This window comes from Perissodus microlepis, chromosome 7 (assembly GCF_051167445.1).
Source record: "Perissodus microlepis isolate ML-2025 ecotype Zambia chromosome 7, ASM5116744v1, whole genome shotgun sequence".
NCBI classification, from domain to species: domain Eukaryota; kingdom Metazoa; phylum Chordata; class Actinopteri; order Cichliformes; family Cichlidae; genus Perissodus; species Perissodus microlepis.
In genome coordinates, this window is record NC_140467.1 from 31319725 (window position 1) to 31347290 (window position 27566).

Genomic DNA, 27566 nt, shown 5'->3' on the forward strand with positions numbered 1-27566 from the left:
TAGCACCCCTCCTCACTCTCCTATTTCCACCAATTACTCCTTCTCTCTGTGGATGCTGTAAACTCTAGCTGCTCCTTAAAGTGAAAAATGACTTTTCCTAATAATAGTTGTGTCGAATTTGTCTCTAATTGTCGCTGCTACACACACCGTTTGATAGTTCGCCGCCGCGCCTTGTGACTGATAGCTTTAATTACGAGCACCACTTCGACAAATCGTTCACAAACCTACCGGCTCTGCAAACACAGTCCCCCTCCCCTCTTCCTCCTCCTCCTCCTCCTCCTCCTTCTCTTCGTCATTGTAGCTGTCTAGGATATTGCCTGCTAAACCATAATTGGTGTTTATCATTGTGTCAGAGTTACTCCACTTTTTACAAATTAGAAATGAAGCCTATTAGAGCAAACTACATGCAAATTGATATCCAAGGCTAATTTTGCAAGGGTGTTTTACAGCATTGGACTTGGAATAATTTACCCTGCCGTTTAATACATATATTTGTATTTGCACATGAATGTACCCAGGTGATTATTCATTAATTAGCATATGGAAATGAGCATGTAATATGAATAAAGGAGAGGGGAGAGAAACGACTGCGAGACAAAGTGGGAAGACAATGAAAAAGAGAAACGTGCTAATGAGATGAGATCAGAGTTACAAGGAAGAGATCGGCGGTGAGGGCAGAGAGGGGAATGGAAGGGGTTCAAGGAGAGAGAAGGGGGAATAAAAGAAGAGAGCCGAAACAAACACAGGAGGAGGAGGAGAGGTATAAAAAGGGAGGAGGAAAGAAGGGATCTTTAACCGCCTGGGCAGGTTCCAACATGGGCAGGTTCAACCATTATAGATCAGCATAAATGGTAAAATTATGAATTTGAATGAACATTAAAATAATTACTTTTAGCGGTTGTTAGGTTGTTGGTTAGCGGTTCAGTCCCTCCATGTTCACACATGACTGCAAGATTTTTGCCTGGTGGCGAAACCGTGTTACTAAAACTTCTGTTCATTGCTAGCCATCATTTTGTAATCCAGTTTCTTGTTGAAGCAAACAGGGTCTTGGGAGCAGAATTTTCTTAAATCGAGAAATCTGCTGTAGCTTAATGTCTATTTTTAGATTGACTTTTATTTAAATGTATTTGGCCACAGTATAAAGTACTTTCCAGAAGTCAAATGGTATGCATACATCTCTTCCCTAACCTTTCTGAGTATAACTCTGTACTCTCAGAAATAGCTTTATATTTCTGCCACCAAAGCACTGCCTAGGTCTGATTATTGGACCAAGGTATTTATATTCCCCTTTCTGAGAGACAAGAAGATACTAGACTGTTTCTTAAGGAGGATTATCAAGAGATAATAGTCTTTGATATTAAGGTTTTCATGTCCTTTTTATTTAAGGTAGATGAAGGACATTCAAATTAATTTGGACAAGTTTTATTCTGCTTGTGTCTTTGGGAGCCGAAGTTAGCAATGTAAGAACTTTTACGCATTAACCTTCCTGAGGTTTTTCTTATGCCAATATGACCATAGGTGCAGATGTGAGATAGCTAAAGCATTGAGTGGTCAGTAAGACAAGAAATGTGACATTCAAGTGTCACCTTATTTCAAAGTGTGTAGTGATATTAATAAAAATATGAATTTGCTGGGCATACCTGTACTCAGTGTTGCTATCAGGTTTTATACCACTGTTTTACAGTACAAAACACAAATAAGTAGCCCCGGCCTGGGTGCAACAGCAGCACCTTCCAAAAAGCCCCTTAACCCTTTAAGACCTACCATAGAACCAAGTCCGCCAGAGCTTATATTATATTTTTACATGTTGTGGTGCCATTTTTGGGAGCATTTCAAGTTGCTATACATCAATACAACCATTATAGCCTAAATTTTAATAATATGTATGCATTAAGTGCATAGTAATTACATAAATTGCAAAAAAGTGCAATAAACTACAAAAAAATTGAAAATCGTTTTTGTTTTTTTAACATCTATTTCTAGTTAGAGAAATTTAAGAGGCTTATCCCTCAAAACTGTAAATGCAAAAAAGTTGCACAAAATAGTTTCCCACCACAGGAAATTTATTTTGAGTGTCTTCATAGTTTTATTTTTGAAATACACCAATTTTTATACACTGCAGGAAAAACGAAAATAAATATTATAGTTCAAATTTGCAAAAAAGCAGCACATGCATCAAAATAAACTATTTCCAGCAGTGCAATATGAGTCCTAACCATCCCAGAAACGACACAGAAAGTCATAAAGTCAAACATAACTTTTAAAAACACCAGTATAGGCCCTGAGGCCCTGATGGTAAAAAACTACATTTCCGCAAAAATGACGTCACTCCCGGTTTCGGGCAGGTCATGGCAGACATGCGATAGTTCGCGCTGACGTCTATTCCAATGTAGGAAGTGTTCCAAACAGCTGATCGGATCGGCAAAGCCTGTTTCTGGAATATTATGTTTTTGTTGCTGCAAGTGCTTTTTATGCAATTTTTGCAAAGCTATATGTGGAAGGAAACTGTGACCTAGGACAAGCTGATGGCATAAGATGTAAGTACAACTTCTCTGGTTTCATATGCAAAAAAATTATTGCGCTAGCTCACGTGGTTGCAGTGCTACCGGGATTTAAAAGTAGTTGCACAAAACAGAGCGTGTCCGCTCTGACCGGTTTTAAAGGGTTAAGGTACAATAACAAGCTGTTTTTAGCTTCTCCATGTTTGTTCTGGCGGAGTATTACTGTTCCCAATACAACCCTGAAAGGGGATTTGTGACTTTGTCTGGAATTGAACCAGCAACCTTTTGATTGCTTGCTAACTGTATTGACCACTAAATTGTTTCAGGAATAATTATAGCCCATATGACAAGATTATTCATTGCTTGGTTAGACTTGGGTACCACCAAAACCTGGTCAGATTTAGGAAAAGATCCAAATTTGACCAAAAAAAAGCTTTTATAAGCTTTAACAGACTTCTCAAATTTAGAAACTTCTGCTCTCAAGACCCTGTTTCCTTTACAGGAAGCTGGATTACATACATATTGTTAAAATTTGCGATATAACGGTTGTATTGATGCATAGCAGCTACAGCATGTAAAAATGCTCTCATGGACGTGTTCAGTGTCAGGCTAAAAAGGGTTAAAGCACCTAACCAAGCTGACCTCTGAAAGTTGTGACTAAATGCAACTCAATGATAGTGAAGGTGGTTCTCATGGTCATTTTACACATTTCTGTGAGACCAGTTTCTTCTAGCACTCGCACGTTCCAAACTGGCTAACACGCTTACCGGCCACAGCCCATTCTTGTCTCTTCTGTCATCTGTTGAAAGAACTACACATACTGGCCTGTCGTCTCTCAGAAACTCATATTAATGTAAATTTGCACAAGTCGCTGTGTCTCCTCTGCCTACCAGCTAATGAGACCTTTCGATTCAGATGCGGCCCTTCAGAGTGAAAACCAGCACAAAAGCAGAGACGAGCAGGAACACAAAGCTTGTTTATTCTGCAGAGGGCCCATGCTAATCAACCACTTGTACCTTTTCAAAGACAAAAGCCTGATATTAGCATTTTTGCTATGAGATATGAGTTGGTTTGTTTTTGTCTCCTCTTCCTCGTCTCTGTGCCTATTATGTCTGAGCACCACGAGTGGATACGATTAAAGGGTCTCCTCGTGTGTAAAGACGTTTTGTCTGGCATTTTGCGCTGCACGTCGAGTGGCTTCTGTCTTTGACATATAAAAGCAGAGGCTTTGGCTCTATTCCACACGGACATCCAGCCATTTTCTGCAGGGTCATGGAGGGTCGGTGTGTATCCAGCGTGCACTGGGCCTATCAAAGAACACATACAAATGAAGACATGTCAGCTTGAACTGTAAAAAAGCAGAAAAAAAGTTGAATTCCCATCCTGATCACCTACTCATATCCGCCTCTGGTCTGAATTCTCTCAAGTTGCCCTTGCTTTTAATCTGCCTTAGACCTCTCCATCTCAACATGATGTGTCCTTGTCTCCTCTCTCCTAGCTGCCAGTTCAGCCGTCTGGTCGAGGAATGGCGGGCAGGGAGCATCATCGCCAAACTACGAGGCTCCACTGCACTCTCTGGTGAGCACATACATACACTAAAACACCTGTGATCATCGGTCAGTTCACCCCAAACCGTATTTTTCCACTTTCTCCTAATTACCCATCACAGGTGGTAGAAAGCAGTTTTGTTTCTCAAGGTTTTGAGATGTCCTGCACAAAAAAAAAACTGTTTAAAGGAACATTTAGCAGGTTTCTTATCTCTTTTTGTCCTTTCACTCTGCAGCAAAGTCGCATCGAGGACCGCCTGGAGCGTTTGGACGATGCCATTCACGTACTGCGGAGCCACGCGGTGGGACCATCAACGGGTATGGCCAGCGGTCACGGAGACATGCACGGCCTCATCGGGGCCGCACACACGCACAACGGCGCCATGGGTGCTCTGGGCAGCGGATATGGAACGGGGCTGCTATCGGCTAACAGACACTCCCTCATGGTAGGACCTGAGTTACTCTGTCCATGCTGTGGCGATGTCATGGTTAGTAGAACCAGGCACATTGTGAAGTCAAGTCTTGTAGGAGTTAAAAAGAAAGCATTGCTTAAATGTTCTGGAGCTTCACCAAAGACTTTAGCCTACAAGTAAAAGAGAATATCTTACAAACAGACAGAAATTCTGTCACTTCAACACAGATAATCAGAGGCATGTGATTCTTTAAAAAACAGGCTTACAAGATATTTGATTAAACTTGATTCATGCTCCCAGGACTCTAAAAATAAAACTTAAAAACAGCCTTTCCTTTTGTGCTGTTAATTAAACCAGATTTGTATATTTAAAAGTCACTTAGAAAATGTGAAACTTCACACAACTGAAAAAATGTGAGGAAGAGATGAGAGCAAACATGAATGGAGAAGAGGTTTAAACTGAAAACATGAAGTGAGACAGCAGTAATGTTTTCCATATTTAAGACTTTGGGGCCCTTTTTTCAACTTGAAACAATAAACATAAAGAACAAAACAGCTGTGTGACATAAGGAGATGTAGGAGGGCGAGAGAAAGCCCATTATAAAATACAGTACACAGTATAAACAATTCCAGATGCTTGAACATCTTCAGCCAAACCTGCGTTGTTTACGTCTTAAAGCTCGGGCAGTATCTGAAATAAGCTATTTTCTGTGTGTTAGTTCAAAGTTCTTGCCACTTGTAGTCACATTAAAGGTGCTTTTTGTAATCACCCTCTGCAGAATTTAACAAAAACCTTCACCACCAGGGGGCAATGTTTTAACACGATTTTGCGCGTGGACTGCCTGTTAACTTTTGCTACCACTATATCTTCAACAGGCTTTGTCGGCTTCGTCTATATTTGTATTTACAATAAATATGCGCTCTCAGTGACATACATGGGTAAATAAGGGCTTCAGTGGCTCACTGCGCTATCCTGCGGTACAAATTGGTATTACAAAAAATTACAGCATGGCCCTTTTTCAACTTATGTTGAGTCCACTTCGACACCATATGGAATATCTTAATTTACAATAATACCTTTAAAGTCAAATTATGTGCATTTTCAGCTCCACATTGTTATATTTAGACTTTGCGTAATTAAAAAAAAAACAAAAAAACTTACTTACCTTGTGATGGCCGTTTATGTTGTTTTAAGTGTTTATGACACAAACTGTTTTAGCTCCTGTCCCTGTAAGGCCCCCTTCTTATAAGCTCCCTTTATTCCTATTGGCTGCCCCTCGGCTGGCTTCCGCAAACAGATTTCAGCGTTTTTGAGGACCACCTCGTCCTCTTCTCCTTAAGGAGATTCCACAAAGAAAATTCTAAACGTAATAGAAAACATAATTTCTCTTTTTTGAAACCGCCACAGTTGTATTTATGTATTATGTGAGAAACAAATAAGATATTTGAAGACATCATGTTTTAGTTTTCAAAGTTTGCAAATACTCCTCATTTGCAGGCCTGTTTTTGTGGCAGTGTTTTTGATCCAACAATGTTTTGTTGTGGCTGTAATGAGCACAGCAGGCTGTAGGGGATGCCAGCAGCACTTTGCTGTGTTCCCACTACAGTAGTTCAGGAGCTTTGTCCCTCTGTCTCTGTTCTTTGTTAAAGTATTTACTTTGAAGTGTTGTTTTCTAAATGGAGAGCACCTGTGGTTGAAGGGCGTGTTTGTGTGCGTTGGTGTGTGTGCTGGCCGGCTCCCCTAGAGATCATCATCTTCTCACGCATGTCTGTCCAGCTGTCTCTCTATACTGCAGCTCAGAGTTTCATAGGTGTCCTCCAGTTTTGTCGGTCTTCCTGCGTACAGTCGTATTTTTATTTGTCCTTCCTGCTTCTTTAGTCTCACCATGCGTTTTATTAGGAACACGTGGGCAGCCTATTTTAACCTAACATAACAACCTCTGTTTTTATGAAGCTTAAACAGAAAGTTTTGATTCTACTTGGTGACATTACAGCAGTTGTTGGTGTACAAAGTGTTTCAAACATTTCATCCATCACATGAGGAGGGCTAGCCCCAGTGCAGCGCTGTAGAACTAGATTACACACGCAAATGCTTCTAATAAACCTCTAAGTGTTTAATAATGAGTCAAATTAGGATGTGTCATTTTTAAGCTGTGCAGAGAAGTCTTAGCTGCTGATCTGCTGATCTACTGGGGACGTTTCCCTCTTTTAGCTTGTGCTTTGAAGGCATGTTGGTTGGGACAAAAGTTGGGCACAAGCGAAGAAAGTCACCATTTCACTGCTATTAGCATCGTGAAGAGAAAAGGGCGAGGCATCCTTCGTGTGTCCATCCATCCACAAATCATTAGAAACGCTACTCCTTCCTACAGTATTAGTCAGATTATGATGAAACGTGCATACAATGATTGCCTAAAGGGACCTCACACAAACTTTGCTCAACGTAATGGTCACATTTGTCATTAGTCAGTAAATTTTTAATACCCATTATTTTGTGTGATGCCGACAATGGCAAAAAAAAAATGTGTCACTTTCTACCTGTACAGTAATAAATTACTGTAACCTGTGAATTGTGGGTTATTAGCTTGATGTTCAGGTTTAGAAACTAGTTTTGGGGATAGTATTTGTGGAGAAACTGACAGGTAGGTTTTAGTGTTATGCAGCTACTTTCATCAAATAGTTTTTACCAAAATAAAACCAAATAGGTCAGTTTGGTATTCTGATTTCAAAAGACATTTAAATTGTACGCTAAAGGAAGCACTCAATAAGAGGATGATATAATAATAGTAAATCCTGCAAATTAATAGGAAGCTTAATGACATCTCTGTTTATATATTTAAGAAGAAAAAAACTACTCACAGACTTTGGCTAATATTCGGATTTTAAGTTCTAAGAAACATTTTAAAAGTTTCTGTTAGACTTAAGAGACATAAAAAAAATGCGTTTGACGAGACGTAATTTAAAGTTTGCTGTTAAATTTGCTGGCTTAAAATGAAGGGAAATACTTGCAAACTACTTTTCCGCTTCATCTGGAGATCATTCTAAGCACTTCTTTGCTCTTTGGACGTCCCCAGATACAAACTTGGCATTATGCTTCATGAAGTGATTTGGAATTTCAGCCCCGGAAAACATTTGGCGTTTACTTCTTGTTAAGGTTAATATTTTTCTAAACTACTTTTGGGATTAATAGCAAAACTAATCCAAATACATTTTGGATTTGTTTTTATATGTAAGCAGCCGGTGGAAAAAGAGAATGAAAATGAAGTGACGGATGAGTGCTGAAAAACAGTGTTTACTTTCGGGCTCTTTAAAGCACACACGCACACAGAAGCTCATAAATGACTCGCTGTGTTGTCATTAGGACCCATGTGTGTGTGTTTATTCAGGCTTTGGATTATTGGCTGATAGAAAAATAGACTCATTAATGTAAGACTAAAAACACAGCAGCTCTGTAACTGCACACATCACACCCCCTCTGACTGGGTCACATCACTTCACGGGGACTCCCAAACTGTTTCTTTTCATTTTAAACCAGTCCTTATTGGACATTTCTGCAGAAGCGAAGGAAAATAAATTGAGACCTTTTTATAAGATGTTAACTGGCTTAAAGTTCTCTTGCAGCTACCTGTGTGATGAATGTGATCTTCAATATCGATATAAGTGTGAGGTATTTTGAAAAATATTGTGTTGAAAGTCTTCACTTGTGTGAACAAATGTAAACTTTCAGCCCATTTTTTATTCCCATGGTGTCAATTTCTTACATTTTGTCAAAGCTGCTGGTGTCTTACAGAGATGCACAGTGTGTTTTGGCATCTGTACCATAACACAGTGGTCCCCAACCTTTTTTGCGCCACGGACCGGTTTATGCTCGACAATATTTTCACGGACCGGCCTTTAAGGTGTCGCGGATAAATACAACAAAATAAAACTAGTACCGGTACCGAAAAAAAGAAGATTTATTCATAACACATGTGAAAAGACTCAGGAAAACCGAGTTAACGATAAAAACGATAACAAAATAACGCTGAAAACCGATAAAAACCCTGAAAACCATACATTTCACACCTTAGCCTCAACTCTCGCGGCCCGGTACCAAACGACTCACGGACCTAGTTCTATCTTAGTTCTAGTCTTTTACCTTAGCACTAATTAACTGTGTCTCTTCTTTGCAGCCATATTGTTTATGAATGCAGCTTGCTAATCAAACTTGCTAGTGTTGCTAGCTTTTAACTTAGTACTCCAACTTTCATCCATCTAAGATAGCTTCTGACTTCACAGCACAGTGTTGAAGCTTCAAACTCCAGTTCCCCAGCTGATAAACCCTTTAAACTCCACATGTGGACTTGTTTGCTTCTGAAAACTGTCTCTTAAAATAAGACATCGCTGCGTCAGATGCAAAGGACACCTTTTGGACGTCTCTGAAGTAGGGCTGCCATGATTAGTCGACTAGTCACGATTACGTCGACTATCAAAATCGTCGACGACTGATTTAATAGTCGACACGTCGTTTGAAGCTTTGTAAGATCCTGAAAGACGCAGGAATTAGTAGGATTTAAGAGTGTAATAACGTACTAAAACAGAAGATGGCAGCACTGCATGTACAAGGATGCCAGCTGCCATTAAACGCCGAAGACGAAGAAACTGTGTCCCAGAATTCATAGCGCGGCCCTGCTCAGTTTCCAACAATGGCGGCAGCTAGTTTTAATGTTACTCTTATTATTCTTTCTGGGCCACAAAATAAACGTTTAACATATTTTCAGACGAGAATGTAACTGTGTAAACCTCAAATATCTGCTCAGTTTATCAAGACACCACATATTTTAAAAAGCACTCCGACGTTTTCAGAGACGTCTGTTACCCACTAGCTCGTTAGCTAGCCGGGGGCAAGGCTCACTAGAGCGTTTTCAAACCCACCGCCGTCTTTCGCTACTCAGGTTAAACATGATATATAAGTCACTTAGATAACTTAAAAATGTTATTGTTTGGCATTTTTCAGTATTTTATTTGTTCCTGAGTAAATCGGTTTCGGCTGAGATTAAAGTTATAGTTTTTACACAGCTGAATAAATGTTAAGCAGACAACTGATTATCAGAAGTGTGAAATGCTCGAGAATATACTCCGGTGTCCTGTTATATTTTAGATAGCAAGGAGCAGACGGCTGAGTTTATTAAACTCCACCGAAACAATCTGCAAACTTCATTAAAATTTAATAAACTATCATGTCTTTATTTTTAGTTAGCACATACTTTAAACACTTAAAGCTGTAAGCTAATGATAGTTATATAAGAGCAGATGCATGCTGGTGCAATAAGCTGTATGTTTTACGTTCAATGGATGCATGATCTGATTAGTCGACTAATCGCAAAAATAATCGGTGACTAGTCGACTATCAAAATAATCATTTGTGGCAGCCCTACTCTGAAGCCACAGCAGCAAAATGCTGATTTAATCAATGCTGGATTTATTTTTAGCAAATAGAAGCATGACTGATAAAGACTGTGACCTAGGAGGTGAGTATTGTGGTCTGTGTAATAAAACCAGGCTCTCCTGTAAACATCTTAGCTTGCCATTGAATATAGTTAAGGGATATTGTCATAGGTTTGGACAAATAAACTCCATGTACTCATAATTTAATTTAATGAACGTTCTGGAAAATTAGCCACAAAGGCATTGTGGAAATTTATTGGTGAGTGTGCAGCATAAACAGGAAGTTTGAAAGGATGTGACTCCATAGAAATGCAGGGAAAAAAAGAAACAAGTGAGAGAGGAAGGGGTGATGTCATCTCCAAAATGACTCCATTGTCTTTGCACTGAGACTGACTACTTTTTCTATATGCATGCATGCACTATCGCTCCTTTCCTACCTTTCTTCCTTCCCCTTCCCACCCTTTTCCTCAATTTTTTTCTTCCCTTTCCTGTCTTTCTTTTCCTAGTCCCCCTCCTCTTCTGTTTTCACTCTTTGTTTCTCATTTGTTTTTGTTTTTTTTCCCATTTACTCCCCTACACATGTGACTACTCTGTTTTCTGTCTGTTTTTAATCATTTCTTTCCCAAACACACACACCTTTGTCTCATTTTACTTTGTATTATTACATATTTTTTTCTGTCCTTTTTGTTTTGATGTTGCTGTCTAGATGTACTTACTTCTCTTTCTCTCTTGCTGCACACACACACACACACACACACACACACACACATACACATACTCACAGCTGTATGTAGTTTGGCAGTGTTAGGCAGAGACGCCTGCAAGCTGAGGTCATAACTCTGGGAAAACAGGTGGTAGACTGATGTGAGAGGGGGAGACATATACAGTACATAAGCATCAGTGCATCATGCACACAAATTAAAATATGTAAAGACAGAAGTTAGCTCATGGGTTCCAACATTTTCCCTTCTGTCATTTAGGCATGCTGTTATTCAAGTGACTTAAATGATCTTGGACCATCACTGGGCTGATATCAAAGTAGCTTGATCCCATCATTGCATGCTGCCAACAAAGCAGATGAGCAGCAAAGTGATGTGACATTTAACTAAATGTGATCTGATTTAAAACAAATTGGAGAGGAAGAAAAGACTGTGCTCCCCAGACTCTCACTGAAGGTTTTAGAGTTTGTTTTCTGTTCTGCAGTCTGCCTGCCGGTGATGTGTTTAAGTCACGCTCATTATTTTACTGCATCCTGGCTCAGTTTGGAGGGTGTCTCTAAAAAGAGGGGAAAGGTTAAGAGAGAAAAGCCTCTCTTCCTCCCTCCATTAAGCAGGGTTACAGTAAAGTGAAATGGATCATAATCTGCATCAGTGCTGTGAAACACATTTATGTCTTTTAATAATCTGCAACACTAAATTCCTTCATATAAGCTGATAGAAATCTACTGCCCCCATTTACCTCCTTACAATAGTAGTTACAATCTCCATGTTAAGGCACACCGTGGTTTTTTTTTAGACAATGGTATGCTTCCAACAAATCCCTGTGGCCTAAAATTTTTCGTGGAAAACCTTCCCAGAAGAGTCGAGGCTGGAGCAGATTAATGTGCCTGGTTTTTAATGGCATTTTCAGTTATAATATAGAGTAGAATTGTAATATGCAAGTGGCCCCATACTGCTGGCCATAATGCCTCAAAATAGGTGTAAAAATGGAAGTGATGTGCTGACTGCACAGCAAAAAACTGAAATGAAAAGAAAAAATGTTTAAATGCTTTAAATATGGTTACCATTTATTTCAAAAGAACATAGGTAGTTTCCTTCCTGCTTATATGGTCGTAAAGTTGGGTTAAAACACTGCCTTTGTGCTCTGTTCAACAGCTCTGCAGTGTATTATGAATATTTATGAGAGAATGAGGTTATGATCATTGGGTATTTGTGTTCAGCCTCTTGTTCATGAAGATAATTAGATAAATAAACTGTAACAACCTGGATAATTACTTGATACAACATAGTTTTGAAGCAGAAGCAATGGGACATGCATAAATCTCATCCATGTTTATATGAAAATCCAAATGGGACAACAATTTCATTTTTTATTGTTTAATAAATACTCATATTACAAATAAGTAATAGGAACATAGCAAGTATGCTTAATATTGAAAAATAGTACATGTATAAAATAAATGAACCTCATCAGCTTTAATATTCAAATCTATATTTATATACATAAATTAAAGAAAAAGAAAAAATATTTTAAAAAAAAAAGAGAGATTTTAAACAGTATGGACATCTTTGCAAAAAAGTAGCTGCTGTCATAGATTCAGATCTGAAAATCTTACATACATGTAGCTAAATCCACTGAATCTATTAAAGAAGCAGTACATATCAAGAGTGCATATAACATAAAGAAAGTTACATTTAAAAAGTTAAAGGGTGAAAGCTGCGAAGCTGCATGTTTAGATTTAAACACAGTAACTGTTAAATATTTACAGCAATTTTTCTTTGTAATTTATCTGTTGGTATCTTAAAGGTAAAGTACTTAAGACTACAAGTAAAAAGTCAGGTTATTTTTTAAACAGAAATAACAGATCATCCTGATGGAATTTGCTCCAAAAGAGGAAAAAATAACAAGAACAACATTTTTCCACATGACATAATTCCATTTCTGCCCACCTATTTTCCTCTGTTTCATGTCTTATATTTAAACGGCATTTTAAGTGACAAGGAGTCTGTCGTCCTTCACTCCATTAATTAAATGGAAATTGGGGAAAAAATGCATACATGTCACACCACTGGAAAATGTCACTGTAGTTTCCCCTGTGGAAGTCCAATGTCAATAGCAGTCTTGTGTGTGTGTGTGTGTGTGTGTGTGTGTGTGTGTGTGTGTGTGTGTGTGTGTGTGTGTGTGTGTGTGTTGATGTTGCAGGTGCTTTCTGTCAAACGTTCAGTGTGCACAGAGGAAAGGCTGTGTTCAATGTTCCAGTATGTGTTCCAGTATGTGTAGCAGTGTGTGCGCTTGTTCAAGTTTATTTACAGTTTCATTAGCAAATGTGTATCACAGCTACAGAAAAGTGTTGCATTGTAACCGAGTGGTTTACTTTTGGGTCTCACAATGATTTAGCATGTCTTTAAAAACACATCACAGAGGTGTGAGGGTTTTTCTTTTTTCTTATATTTACTGGAAGATGTTTCCTCGTTTTCTGTTTTTTTTTTTCACTTTTATTATAAAGAAGCAACAAATGAAGAGATTTCCTTTTAATGTTTTTTAACTTTAGGTTAACCAAGTAGTTCAGTCACTAAAATCTAACAAAACACGACTGTAACAAAAATAAGATAAGAGGACGCAGTTACCAACATGCTAAGGTTGGGACACCACACTGGACACCCTGCTTTATGTTATCTCCTCTCCTGCTCTGTGCTCTGAATTTTATCTTGCAGAGTTGGTTTTCTTTTTGCTTTTCAACAATAATTGAAAACGACAAATGGAAATTGCAGGAATCCAACTAATGCAGGGTGAAATATTACAATTTACGGAGATGCAAAGTTTATTTTCCTTCTCTCGGATTTGTGACCGCAGCAGCAGGGGCAGACTTCTCCCTCCTGTTTACGACTGCATGAGAAATGTGTGTCATCTCGTGACCCAGAAATTCTCTTCTTTCTCTTCTCCTTCATCTTCCTGCGCAATCATTGGATTCGCACACTCATTTTAAAAGAGTGCACTGATCCCACTGATCAGTAGCATTGCAGATGACAGGTACTCAGCACCTTTGCCTTTATGTTTGTCTCTGACTCTCAGTTTGCTTGGTTCATTGCAAGAACATTTATACAGCACATAAAATAATGGAATTAATGTTGTTGGAACAGTGATAAAATCTGATAAGATTATTTTAGGATGACATTAAAACAAATTTTTCCAATATCCTTATATTGTTACTAATGTAGAATTTTTACACTGTAATTCTTTGCCTAAAGGTTTGCCGAACAAACCCTTTTAGCCCTTATTAGGTGTGATGGAAATGTGTTGCATATCAATGATTGTCAAATAGTTAAACGAAAACAAATGTACACATGCCTGTCAGACTGAGACATTATCCATCAGCTTATTGTTTCATTTTTTTTTTTTTTTTTTTATAAATCTGGGAACTTTTTACACTTGAACCTCTTAACATTCTCCAGCCTGGGTATGACAAAGTCTGCTACTGTATTTCCTTCAGCAGTACCGTCTGAATGCCTAACCACAAAGCCTCACACAGTGTAAACCAGCAGTAGTTCCTTAGTATCTACCAAAAGCTCTTAGGTAGGTATTCGGGAGTCTGGGTTTCTGTTAAAATATATGAAACAGGATGTTGACTGATCTATCCACCCCGGCCTCCTCCTGCACAAGCGTTGTGGCTTTAGCAGCTGCAGTGGTTGCTTAGCTTGTACACAGCGAGAGAAGCAGAGACTTATGGAGGCACTGTTTACTTTTTTAGTTCATATAAAAGTTTGGGGATCACTGGGATAAAGGATGAGAGACTGGCCGTTGATCCACTTGTGCCCTCTGGTCACTAGGGAAAAATGTGTATTCCCCAGTTGGTTACCGAATGGTTCCTGCTGTTGCTGGGAAAAATCTGCTTCAAAGAGTGAGATCCACCAGAAACTTTTTTGTGATTGCTTTGGTTGCTAACACATTGCCACAGTCACCTGTAGTTGTCTGCAGACATTTGGAGGTTTTTCAGTGTAGCTGCAGCACTGTAAACCTCTTTTTGATTAATTTTACCTAGCTGCTGCCAGCAACTGTTTGCCAGCTGGTTAAGGGCCACATTTTTCCCTTGTGACATGTGGTTGACAGAATGTTGCCGACCAGTCTCTAGGCCTGTGTCACTGGGCCCTGAGGGGAAGTTGGTTATTTAAATCAGCGGTCCCCAACCTTTTTTGCGCCACGGACCGGTTTATGCCCAACAATATTTTCACGGACCGGCCTTTAAGGTGTTGCGGATAAATACAACAAAATAAAACTAGTACCGGTACCGAAGAAAAGAAGATTTATTCATAACACACGTGAAAAGACCCAGGAAAACCGAGTTAACGATAAAAACGATAACAAAATAACGCTGAAAACCGATAAAAACCCTGAAAACCATACATTTTACACCTGAGCCTCAACTCTCGCGGCCCGGTACCAAACGACTCATGGACCAGCACCGGTCCGAGGCCCGGGGGTTGGGGACCGCTGATTTAAATCATATTCATTACATTTATAATGACTTCTCTTCTTCAGGGCAGCCATTCTTTATTAGTTATAGTCCATCAGAATTAAACCTACAGAGGTATATTTTTCTATTTTTATGTTTAATCAAAGTTTCATTATCATGTGAAAACTGGAAAATTTATTTTGTCTGTTACGAAGTTGTTGTGACATGTTAATGAATTTGTGACTGTTTTTAAAAGTCTCCCTGCTGCATTCAGGGACATTCTGACATCTCCGTTTGTTGAAAAGCTGATATTATATTTAAACCTGAAGAATGGTGCCTAAGTGGGTGTGGCTGCACCTTGTGGTATCTATCGGGTTTACACCAGCAGCAGATCAGTTTATGTGTAATTTATTTATATTTTTCTCCTCCATCTGTCTCCTCATCTTCTCTCCTCGTTGAACTAAATTAAGGAAGAGACAGGGAAGGCTTGTTGAAATATAAAAGCCCTCCATTAAAAATGTACGAAACCCTCTCCGTTTCTCTCTCCCTGCTGCCATTTTACATTTGGGAATCCAGGCGGTGATGAAAGGCAGAGAACGGAAAAGAAAAGACAGAAAGAAAGACGAGAGGCAAACAATAAATAAGGGAGCGAGCAGACGTATGGACGGATAGGTGGAGGGCGCTCAGTTTGAAACACACACACATGCGCGCACAGAAACACACACCCATGCTGACAAGCCTGTCGACATTTTGTGATATTTGCACGGAGCGAGAGGGGAGTTTGGCATGTGGTGGGCAAGACCTCGCTGTCAGCCAGCTGGATTAACAGGCAGACAGAGGGATTTCGTTTTCAAAACAACCTTATTTACACTATGGTTATCCTAGGATACATAAAAACTGAACTAGTGAAGCACAGCATATAAGACATTTAAAATATATGTCAAAACATACCTTCACCGTTAAGATTTGATGTAGTTAAAAGCTGATTTTCTTAAACTAACAGCAATGTGTAACACCACCTCTAGACCTCATCGTCTTTAAAAGTATTAGAAGCTGAAGGAAAAAGTGTGATGTCATTGGGTACTTATTTAAAAGGGAAAAACAATAAAAATGCATTTGTGTTGTACTTTCATCTGCACAATCCATATACACTGTTTCCCCAACTGTAGCCTTCAAACATGCACTAAAATAAATAATTTTTCTAGATAATCCCCAGCAGATATTAACTGGTCTTTCCCCAGTAAGAAGCCTATGTGACGTCAGATTGTGCTGATATGCGAAAATCAAAGTTAATTGTCTGGTAAATTTTTCTCTAGTGAGTGGGGTTCATATGTCCTTCTTCCTGCACCTCAGGCACCTCCCTCACCTAAACCACATGGAGCACGTCCAGGAGTGCAATGCCGTTTAAAGCAGACTAGTCCCTGCCATGTGCTGCATGTGGAAAATGTCCTGACTTGTCCTCAAATTGTCACAGAGTAAATTTGTGAAAACAGCTTCTGTTGGACTTAAGTAAATGTTTGCACTAGCGTGCATGTCCAAATTTCATAGGGCAATAAACTCCAGATTGCACCGATGCATCCGCCAGTGTTTGAGTGATTTCTAAAGCTCTGTATGCATGTATATGTGAATGGATGACTAGAAAAGCAACACATAACATGATGTCTATTTACCAATGCAGCATCCGGGATTTCCTAGCTGGATGTGCTTTCTACTTTCCAAGTTGGAATCCTGGTCCTGCTTTTATTTTGAGTGTCATGTGTTTTTTACACTAATACCAACTGAGGCACACGGTGCAGCAACTGATCATAAAGACTTTTAGGAGCGCCGATTTCACGGTGCATATATGTTCTTACAGAAGTTGAAGAATCACATAACCCGCAGTTTAGTGACACAAGAAGGAACCTGCTGGGGCCAGCTGATGCTGAGCTTATCAGCAGCTCAGAGTTTTGTATGGGGGGATTTTACACATCAAAGTCCATTTCCTGGTCTTAGCGAGGAATGCATATGTGAAAAAACGTGTAAATCCCTGAGCAAGCGGCATGATAAATCGCCTAAAGTGACTTCACTTTGAGTCGGTGTCTTTGGAAAAGTTTGAGAAATTTGCTCACCAGACTTCTGCAGCCTGCTCTTCATCTCAGCGTGAGACCAGCGAATCAACGCTTCATTAGCTGCTACTAGCAACACCCCAGAAAAACTCTTATATAATTCATTCAACCTTTATATATGTAGTATGGCCCAGTGATATCAAGTTTACCACCTTTGCATGGGTGCCCTGTGCACAGAGGACTATTAAAACACATGCATTTAGGGAAACATTAAAACTATTAAACTGCAACGAAAGTATACAAATAAAATGGATGAAGGATGAGAACAAGCCAGGTGAGAATGGTTGCTTCATTTAAACCCCTCATTATGGAATCAGGCCAAGTCAATATTAAATTTATAAACCACTACATAAGAAGGTGGCCCTGAACCGCTAATACATACATCTAGACTGCAGATGACATCAGCCAAATGGATACGTCACTGGTTGCTGATTGGTCAGGGTAACATATCCACTCCCAAAACACCATGCACGAACACTTTGTCAGGCTGGGGGAACGAATAAAATAGCAGCACGGAATAGGCTCATTATAACAGTGTGTCTATGCAAAGTTTGAGCTGCCATTCAGCTTTGATTGGTGTGTAAGGTCTGTACCCAACATTCATATCGGACTGTTTTACAGCATACCCATCATCATAATTCATATTTATCAACTGCCCCGCTGAAATGTTCAAAGTAAAACAAAGCTCAGGGAAGGGAGGGTGAGAAAGAGACCAGAGCCACAGGATGCCATGAGAAAGCTGGCATCACACACAAACAAGCCCGCACACACACACACACGCACACTTTAAAAAAAAAAAATCCATCTCGTGCCAAAACAGTGAGTCCCTGCTGGAAGCTACTTGGTGCTCTGGGAATTAGAAATCCCACAATTAAACATATGGGCATTAAGATAATTGTCAGTTGTTGTGCTGTCATGTGTGTGTGCATGTACATGTGTGTGTGTGTGGTAGACAGATGGATAGGATTCAGCAAAGAACACACACACACACACACACACACACACACACACACACACACACACACACACACACACACACACACACCCATACAGTATTTCCCTGAAACCCACATGAAAAACAAGGAGACACAATTTGGAGCCAAAAAAAGAAGAAACTGTAAATATACATGTCAGACATGGAGATATGAACCTGTACTGAAACACACAATCACACACGAACACACACACTTGTGAAAACAGGGAGTCTGGAAAATTGGAAAAATGGAAAATTAATAATAAAAAAAAAAAAAACACTGATGGGAATAATGCATGTGAGATTGGAAAGATAGGAGCGATGGGGATCTTCAGTGTATTAGAAAGGGTGAGGATGCCCTCAACAGGGCAAAGACAGAACTACAACATCTCAGGGAAGAAAGGAAGGAAGAGTTCATTACAATTACAGTGTTTGTTTCATGAAAAGTGAAATGATACCATAAAATTCCTAATATAAGCAGACAATAGAAATGAAGTAAGTACTCTAATTAGTAATAAATTAAAGTAATAAAAGTATTTTCCCAAATCTTATCCCATTACCTTGGTGGGTTGTCCATGACCTGGGGGATTTTAAGAGGGTAAATGAAATTCATACATTTGCTTCATATAAATATCCATACTAAAGGATTTTTAAAACTCTTGTTAGAAACTGATAAAAACTCAGCTTAAAATAAAGAAATTAGTGTGTGGACTAGTGCTTACTGACTTTCAAGTGATATGTAGTAATGTTTAGTATTTTTCTTATGGTGAGAAAGTCATGCAAAATAACCAAAGACATCAGCGAATTGATCTGATTAAAAGGATATTGCCTGTGTAACAAAACCACAGAAATCCATTCTTGTCCAAAAACTATTGAAAACACATCAGTGTTGCAGATGTTGCACTTGGTGACATGTCCCTTATTATAATGAACACACACATGGACTCAACATAAGCCATCCTGCTGCCAAATTCAACAGGGTGTGCTAATCCGCCTTTAGAAGTAGTCCCCAGTAAAAATGCTATATAACCTCGTATGATTAACCTGTTTAAAAACTACAGAGTGGTTTTTTGTTGTCCGTGGGGCTCTTTTCTCCTTTCTCTGTCTCCTCACCCCTCAACTGGTTGAGGTAGATGGCTGATCCTGGTTCAGTAGGAGGTCTCATCATGTTAAGAGACTTCTTCCTTTCCACTGTTGCCAAGTGCTTGCTCATAGGAAAGACTGTCTCTCTTTAATATTATAGTCGTTACCTTTCAATGTGAAGTGGCTGAAGGCAAGTGTTTTTTAAAGTGGCAGTGTATAACTTAAATTTAATTAATTAAAGTGACAGAAATATATATCGTTGTTTTTAATCAAGGTCAAACTCCTTTAAATTCAGAAGGCTCATGAGATCAAAACCCTACTGGTAAAGAAAACCTCCACAGAAATGACAAAAGTTAAGACATTCTACAAAAGAACCTGGAGAACATCAGAGTAGACCAATGCTCAGATTACATCTGGACTTAGAAACTGGAAGATGCTTTGTTTTGCAGTCCTGACTGTAGACCGAATCAGAGCAGCTGTTCGTTGAAACTCTCCTTCACGCCTTTCCTCTCTGTTCTCCAGGTGGGCTCTCACAGAGAAGACGGCAGCAGCGTGGGCGGTTTGCGTGGAGGACATTCGATGGGGGGTCAGGTGCCGGTGCCTCAGCTGCCGGTTCAGTCAGCCACCTCGCCGGACCTCAGCCAGCCTGACCCGTACCGTGGTGAGACCCTGCACACTCAAAGATAAATTACAAAAACGCTGCATCTGCCAGTGTCCCCAGATGAATGTTCCCTGGCTCACACTGAAGCATAAACCTGTTTCTCAACATCAAGTGTTTATATGGAAAAAACCGGTACCGGTATTCTCGGCTGTGTCTTTCTTTTTACCAGATGTTTCATTTCATAAATAACAACAATGTCCAGATAAAGAAACAAAGATGCAGTGATGGACAAACAGTACCAACATCTGCCACTGCTTCGTGTAGGCAGAGGAATCTCACATCAAGGGTTTGTTCATGTGCAAGCACAAGAAAGGAGTGTTTCTGGGCCTGTATGATGATAATAAAAAAGTAAGCAAAGACAATGGACAAACACGATTTAAAACAATACAACAATCCAAGAAAGAGTAAAGGCAGCATCTCTCAAGTAGATCATAATTAGTAGGAAGAAAGAGGAGAGGAAATTGTCCAAAAAAGAAGAAGAAGTAAACAAACAGAAGAGAAAAAATAGGAGGTCTGGAAGTTAATCCCAACACAGGACAACTTAAAAAAGTGCAACCAGAAAACTTACAGAAAAAGAAACTGGAGATAAAATGGAGGAAGAGAAAACTGGGAAAACTTTACCTGGGTCAGGTTCAGAATGCTGCGAAGAATTTCATCGCCCGAGAAGGCTAAACAAATACACCGTGTGTGTGATATGAATATGCAGGAGGGAAATGTGTATATGAGTGCGCTGTGTAGCAAATTAGCCCTGTGCTCAATTTTAAAGGCTGAAAATGACTCTGCTGGCAGCAAAGTTCAGCCAGCGCCGACCACAGCCAAGTGTGTAATGAGGTGAGAGGGAGAAAACACACATACACACACTCTGGCAGAAGAAGAAGAAGCTATTACTCCTTACTTCTGCATCCGTTCATAACTCATACACACACACAGGGCTGAGGGTGTGTGGAGGCTGTAAATAATGGCTATTAAAATGGATTTGGCAGCAAGCGCACAATTATAGTGGCAGACCTGTGGCTTCCTCCTCTGTCTTCTTCTCAACTTCAAAACAATTATTAACTTTAATAGTTATGTTATATACAATATTGATGGTATATTGCACACATACTTATGCAATATTTATGGTATTAGCTCAACAAACTGGGTAATGTTATTTCAGTGTATAACATGTGCTGATACGTGGATTTCTATATTATTAATATAATTTTAATAGTCAGTTCTCCCAAATTAAACACGGCTTTTAAACAAACATAATCCATTTGGTGCAGAGTCATCCACAGTCTGGTCCACTCAACCAAAAGGACACATTTGGAAAATAAGGACTTATGTCAGTTTTTGCAGTTGTGATTCAGAGTTTTAAACATGTCACGCATCACAGCCATTATTTATTTAAGCCATGAGGTTGCACCTATAGGCCTGCAAAATGCGAACAGAACAGTGTAGCCTGGTTCTCTGAAGCTTACATGCAACAGCCTGTGTTCATAATGTTTCATATTCACATTTGCTATATAGTTTTACAGCCAAATACAGTTTCTGTTGTCAATAAACACGAGTATGAAACATTTACTAAAGCGCAGCCCATAAAAACTACATATTAACAGTTACAACTTAAGTGCAGAGAAACTTCAAACGTGAGATGCTGCTCTGAATTTCTAAAATCCTGATTAAATTAGGCAGTTTTGTCTAGCAAAAAAACAGCACAAGCATAAGTTACGTACAAATACTGTACTGCAATATCACATATATTTATGTGAAATTACTCATTAGAAAGAATGTTGGAAGTGACCGAATGTTTGTTTCCTGTCACACAATCATTTATGTCTATGCCAGCTGCCCTAAGATCACCAGAACGCACTGATAATGGTCCTTTCTGTTGCTGTCTAACTGATAATGATAGTAATTTCATTTCAGTTATTTTTTCAAAAATGTATAACAATAAGTAACAACTGAAATATTTTTTTGACAACATAGAATTGAATTAAACAGGAAAACCACAAATTCATGACCAAAAAGGTGTAGAGTGAAGCCTTAGACTATTATATCTTCCCTTTTTCCAGAGAATATTCTAAACTAGAACAGTTTTCTAGCTGGATTTTACCAAAACAAAGACCAAAGAAAGTAATAAATGAAGAATTAATAATAAGCAATGTTTCAAAAACAGTGATATGAATTGGAGTAGAAGTGGAGAGCGGCACCTTATTGAGAGCTTATGGTGCAGGGCTGGCAAATGTGTTCTATAGAAAGTAGCTTTGATTTGTCCAAAACATTGCTAGATTTGTTGATAAGTACTTAAAAAAAACCACAGTATCAGAAATAATAACTGCAATAATTAAAATAGATAATAGTAGGAGAACACAAAAGAAGTATATACTGGGGTTTGCTACTAAATACTAGGAAATAGCTGTAAATATATAACAACTTTGGCAAAAAAAAACAAACTCTGTTAATGTAGCAGCACATTGTTCAGAATAAGAGCCTGCTGGACAAAGGACACTTTGAGGACCTTTAGTCAGTTTCAGATTTCGTTTGTGCAGTGCATTGTGCTGTAGCACTTTGTTAACACCACACAGCTTTCCAGTGTTAACACACGTCAGACTTAACCTCTGCTCACAGCTTTTGAGAACGCCGAGCGGTAAAGGAAGCTAGAACACGAGGGAAGGATGTGAGTAAGACAAAAGAAACAGCCCTGAGAAGAAGCCTTAATTAACATGGAGGTGCGTCCTCGAATTTCGCGTTTGTCTCCGCCGGCGTCACTTTGTGACTGCGTGTTATCAATCAGCCATTCAGAAGCACAAAGTCACTTTTCACAGTTTAACGTCTATTTCGCTGCAGCTATTTATGCACAAACACACAGTCGATTGTATGTAAAGAGACACACACACACAAACACACCAACCCAACACGGGCCGTCACTCAAAGCTGCTCACAAAATGCCTCCAGTCAGGCAGACGGGGATTCAAAATGGCCGACAGTTGGCTGGCGTGTGTGTGTGTGTGTGTGTGTGTGTGTGTGTGTGTGTGTGTGTGTGTGTGTGTGTGTGTGTGTGTGTACAGGGTGAGGGGAACACAGTGCTCGAGTGTTTTGTGTTGACTGAGATGCTGGCAGCGTCCCAGTGACGGATCCATACAGACGTCAAATAAAGACTGCACTGTTCAGCTGAGGAGAGAGACAGTCAGAGGGTAGAGAGGCTGTACGACTGCACCACGACTCTCCAGTGGCGCCATCTTGGAGGTTGACTAGAGAATTAATAGGGTTCAACCAGGACTGATGCTGCATTCATGTCGGAAGCCCGTGAAGATGAGGAACACCATCTGAAATGCTAACCTAAATGAGCTGTTTTTAACCAACAAGTGAAACCAAATATAGATACAAAGTGTCAGTTTCGTTTTTTTTTAATCAACATATCAGACATTATATCAGGTTCATCAAACTGTTACATATAGTGTGCACTTTCTCATATCTCCACCTCTACTATAATGCCCATCCAGCTCTTGTTACAGTGCTCTGCAAAATATCATGTAAATGCTGTATAATGGTTACACGGCATGTAACCATTACACTTCAAATTTACAGCAGATGCTTCTATTTAAAATTAAACATTTTATCACAAAAGCAGCAGATATCAGAACAGTTTTTTACTTTTTACACACGTTTAACGTGATAGTTTTAATCTCCACGTGAATGTCAATACTTTTTAAAACTGAAAACAAACCATGAATGTCAAAATCTGGTAAAAGTATTGACTTTAAACAGGACTGTAAGTACATTTAATTTCATAGGTCCCTGTGTTTTCTTGCTTGTAATAGAAACAGCTCGTTTTCAGCAAATATTAGTCCCGTGCTGCGGTGGCACCTTGTGTTTATGTTAACGTTAAGCATGTTAAGAGGATGGCTGGTTATTAAAACACTTACTTACACTTAAAAAAGGTGGAAGAATCAACGTCTGTGGGTTTAGATTATTATCCTAAAATGAGCTGTAAATAAATAAATGAATAAAATCTTGTCAAGCAAAGAAATGCTATTCCATGCAAGAGATTACCCCTAAAATTATAATTTCATATAGCAAATTTTACTATTCCCTTCACAAACTGGCACATTCTGGCTCTTTCTGGCAACCAATCATTTATTTATTCTGCCAGCTGTATACCTGTGTACCGGGCTCATATGCGTTTACCTGTTTGCACCATTTAACCACTCCCAACTTCTCATTTCTTCTCCTGCAGCTCTGTCCGGAGGCCTTCAGGGCCAGAGCACCTCCTCCGTCAGCTCGGAGATCAAGTCTGAGGACGAAGGAGACGAGAACCTCCTGCAGGACTCAAAGGCCCTGGACACCAAGAAAGAGGACCCCGACAGCAAGGAGCTCAAATCTATTGAGAGGTCAAGATCTAGGTAACCCCGCCAACCTCTTAGGCGTTCGCTTCCATCAAAACCCTCAGCTGGGCTGGGACACGCATTTTTTCCAAAACACCTCAGCGCTCGGAGACCTCTCTGGTTCCTGTGTCATTGATAAAGAGCAAGGCAAAAATAGAGCATGCTGAAATTATAAACCACAATGTGACCAATATGGGATAAAGCAGAAGTAATAAAATGCTCAAATAGCAGGTTTCAAGGTGGAAAAAACTAGCTAGATACATGAAAAATCAATGTGAAGAATTCTTATTTGTGTTTTATTATATCTTTTTACCTTAAATAATTGACTTCCCCTAAATATTTACTTAATTTAAAGTATTTTTGTCACTTTTTGGAAAAGGACCACAGAGAAGGACTTAAAGCTTTGAGTGTTTTGGAAACCAGCCTCTGGACTTTGATGAAGTGACCAAGTGTGTTGAGAAGCAGCTAAATATTTCAGTAAACAACGAGACTTTGAGTCCGTGTTCACCTGGCATCTCCCTTTTTAACTGAGCGGCTGGTTAAGTTACGGCGCTGTTGAGGGAGGAGCAGAGGTTCCTGGTGGACATGCAGCTCCTGTTTGATCCCGTCAGTCTCTCCATGGTCTTGAGCCTGGTTTTAACTGTTTCTCACACACCAGAGTAGAGCCAGCAGTCAATATTCTCAAAGAAGTGTTGTCTCGCTGTGTCAGGGTCGGGAAATCAACTGCAATGAAAACACTTATGGATATTCTTGCTGTTGGCGAGAAAGCTTAATGTTTTAAAGGTGTGAAACCTACTCATTATGGATGTAAACACTTAAGCAAGCAAAATATGAAGCGATAGAAAGTGTTGTTGTTTTTTCCCGTCCTGGATACAGTGGAGCAGCCTTCAGCCCTCCAAAGATAAACAAGATGTTTATTGTGGTTTCTTTTCACCTGGAGGACAACTCAATCGGAAACATTTGGATCCTAAACCCAGAAATTTGTACATGATGGTGGCGGTCATGTTGATAATTATGAGGTTGATGATACTGAAGGTTTTTGAAGATGAAGATGAGGAACATAATACTTGTTTGTTTTTTTTAACTGATGCTTTTTTACAGGGTTTGGGAACATATTGTCATGTGATCCAGCAGGAAAGCACACATTTGTATAACTTCTAACTCAAACTACCATAAAAATAGAATTTCTACCAGCAGGGTTGTGCAGTCCAATTATTCGGTGCATCTTTGCAGAGGAATTGCACGGATTGCCTACTTAAAAAAAACGATATATATATCTGATTGTCTTTCTCGACATAAACTAAGCACTCTTTCTTATTATCTTCTTATAAACTCGCTCACTCTCATGTTGTCAGCAGAATGCAGCATGGCACATGATTAGCAGCAGTGAGTGACCCATTGTCCTGAAAGGGTTCAAAGTGACAGAAAGCAGAAGGCAGAGATTTGTGAAAACGCCCTTTAGCCCTAAGTTGAAGTGACCAGCTTTGTATCCAGGCAACCATATACACAACAAATCACATGATCACAAGAGTTAAAAAAAATCTGTGGTAAAAGTTGTTATTATTTTGACTGTTATTGCACCCCAGAAGATTATCAGACACCCCTTACTAACCACACCTCTGTGTCTGTCTCCTCAGCTCATTGAGACTAGCACCTTGTGGATGTTTTCATTATATACCAAACACGCTCAAATTTGACCGCCTGTTTAAGCCACAGATTTTCCCATGTCTACCTGTTGTTGTGCTGTGACACATCAGAGTCACTCCCCGTGTACAGTGTTGCCTGCTTTTTCAGTCCCTGAAGGGAAACTCAAACTTTATTCAGTTTGTATTTAAGATGCGAGTTGTTTCTAGCCTAACAAACCTGACTTATAGATATTTTTCAAAGGTAAGAACGCTTAAACAATCACGAGGATGCTAAGAGACTTGTCAGTCTCATAACCACTGCAGAGATCAAGTGGAATAAGGCAATTTTGTTTTACTGTTAACCACCAAATAAACTAGCTTAGCTAGTGACAGCTAGTTAGAAAATATCCAGGCCTGGAATATTCCAGGCTTTGATAATATATACATTGTATGTTATGTATCTAGTTATTCTGAATTGATTCTAGATACATAAAACATCTTGAAGACTAAAAGAGCCTTCATTGTCACTCTGTTGAAGAGATGCTGTATATTTCAACTTTGAACAAACAGTGTTACAATACTGTAGTATACAGTGTGTGCTTTAAAACACAAATACCTTCTGATGAGTTACCAAAAGTGATATGGAAGTAGCATGACCAGCTGATCCCAGTGCTGAGTGGGAGAGTTAATCAAGTTAGTGCTGCTGTGCAAACAGCAGTCTGTGTGCATGCTGCTGAAGAAAGTCTCTCCCACCAGCACTGCATCAGATTGATTTCTATTATTACTGTGATGCAGTGAGCCACTATTATTAGCTTTTTATGTTTTTACCTAGTGGATTTAAGAGGGCAAGCAAAGTAAACAGAGTTCCATGTCAGCAATTTTTTTTCTGTTTTTTCCATGTTAGTCTTCTTTATTTCAAAAATTATCTTCAAACTGCTTCTTGATGTGACCCCACTCAAGTAGAGAATATGTGACAAAGTAAATAAAAAACAGAGTAGCCCTTGAAACTGCCAGAATGCAGCCCAGCATGGTGTCTGTTCCCAAACCCTGCTGTTGTTGTAACCTTGCTTCTGCAAACCTGCAGCACTGTAGGTTTGTATTAAAACGAGACAGGTATGCAAACACCACCTTCATCTTCAAATCCTCCTTCTCGCTCTCCTCTTCTCCCACCTTCATCCCCTGCTTCTTCTTCCATTTCTCGTCCTTGTCTTCATCGTTGGTCTCTGTAGCAACAATGACGATGAGGACCTGACTCCAGAGCAGAAGATGGAGAGAGAGAGGGAGCGAAGGATGGCCAACAACGCACGGGAGCGTCTTCGTGTCCGCGACATCAACGAGGCGTTCAAGGAGCTGGGCAGGATGGTCCAGCTGCACCTGAAGAGCGACAAACCTCAGACAAAGTTGCTGATCCTGCACCAGGCCGTGGCTGTCATCCTCAGTCTGGAACAACAAGTCCGAGGTTGGTTTCAAGTGAAGCACTGCATTACAGCACATACATTTGCCTTGTATGTATTTTAGGAAATAGAGTGGTAATAAAATATGGACATAACTTCCAGATCTGAAAAGTGAAGCCAATGAGGAAGTCATTTAAAACTGTGTTAAAGTGTATTAGAAAACCTGCCTTCAGCTCGCTTGCTCTGTGATCTCAGTAATGACTTTCCTGATGAGTTTGAGGTCTCATTGACTGTAATTTAATTT

The 27566-nt window shown here is 39.5% G+C and overlaps 1 protein-coding gene across 9 annotated transcripts in view; it reads left to right on the plus strand.

Moving 5' to 3' along the window:
- The window catches only part of tcf4 (transcription factor 4), a 243221-nt gene that overhangs the window by 205585 nt on the left and 10070 nt on the right, over window positions 1–27566 (plus strand). For 5 of the 9 annotated variants that reach the window (XM_084934628.1, XM_084934630.1, XM_084934631.1 and 2 more), the window contains 5 exons: window positions 4000–4079; window positions 4285–4494; window positions 19738–19876; window positions 24096–24261; window positions 27098–27327. In XM_084934628.1, coding sequence (XP_084790754.1) covers window positions 4000–4079; window positions 4285–4494; window positions 19738–19876; window positions 24096–24261; window positions 27098–27327 — 825 coding nt within the window. The remainder of the gene's footprint in view (window positions 1–3999; window positions 4080–4284; window positions 4495–19737; window positions 19877–24095; window positions 24262–27097; window positions 27328–27566) is intronic. The other 4 variants (XM_084934629.1, XM_084934632.1, XM_084934635.1 and 1 more) reach the window with 1 other exon arrangement.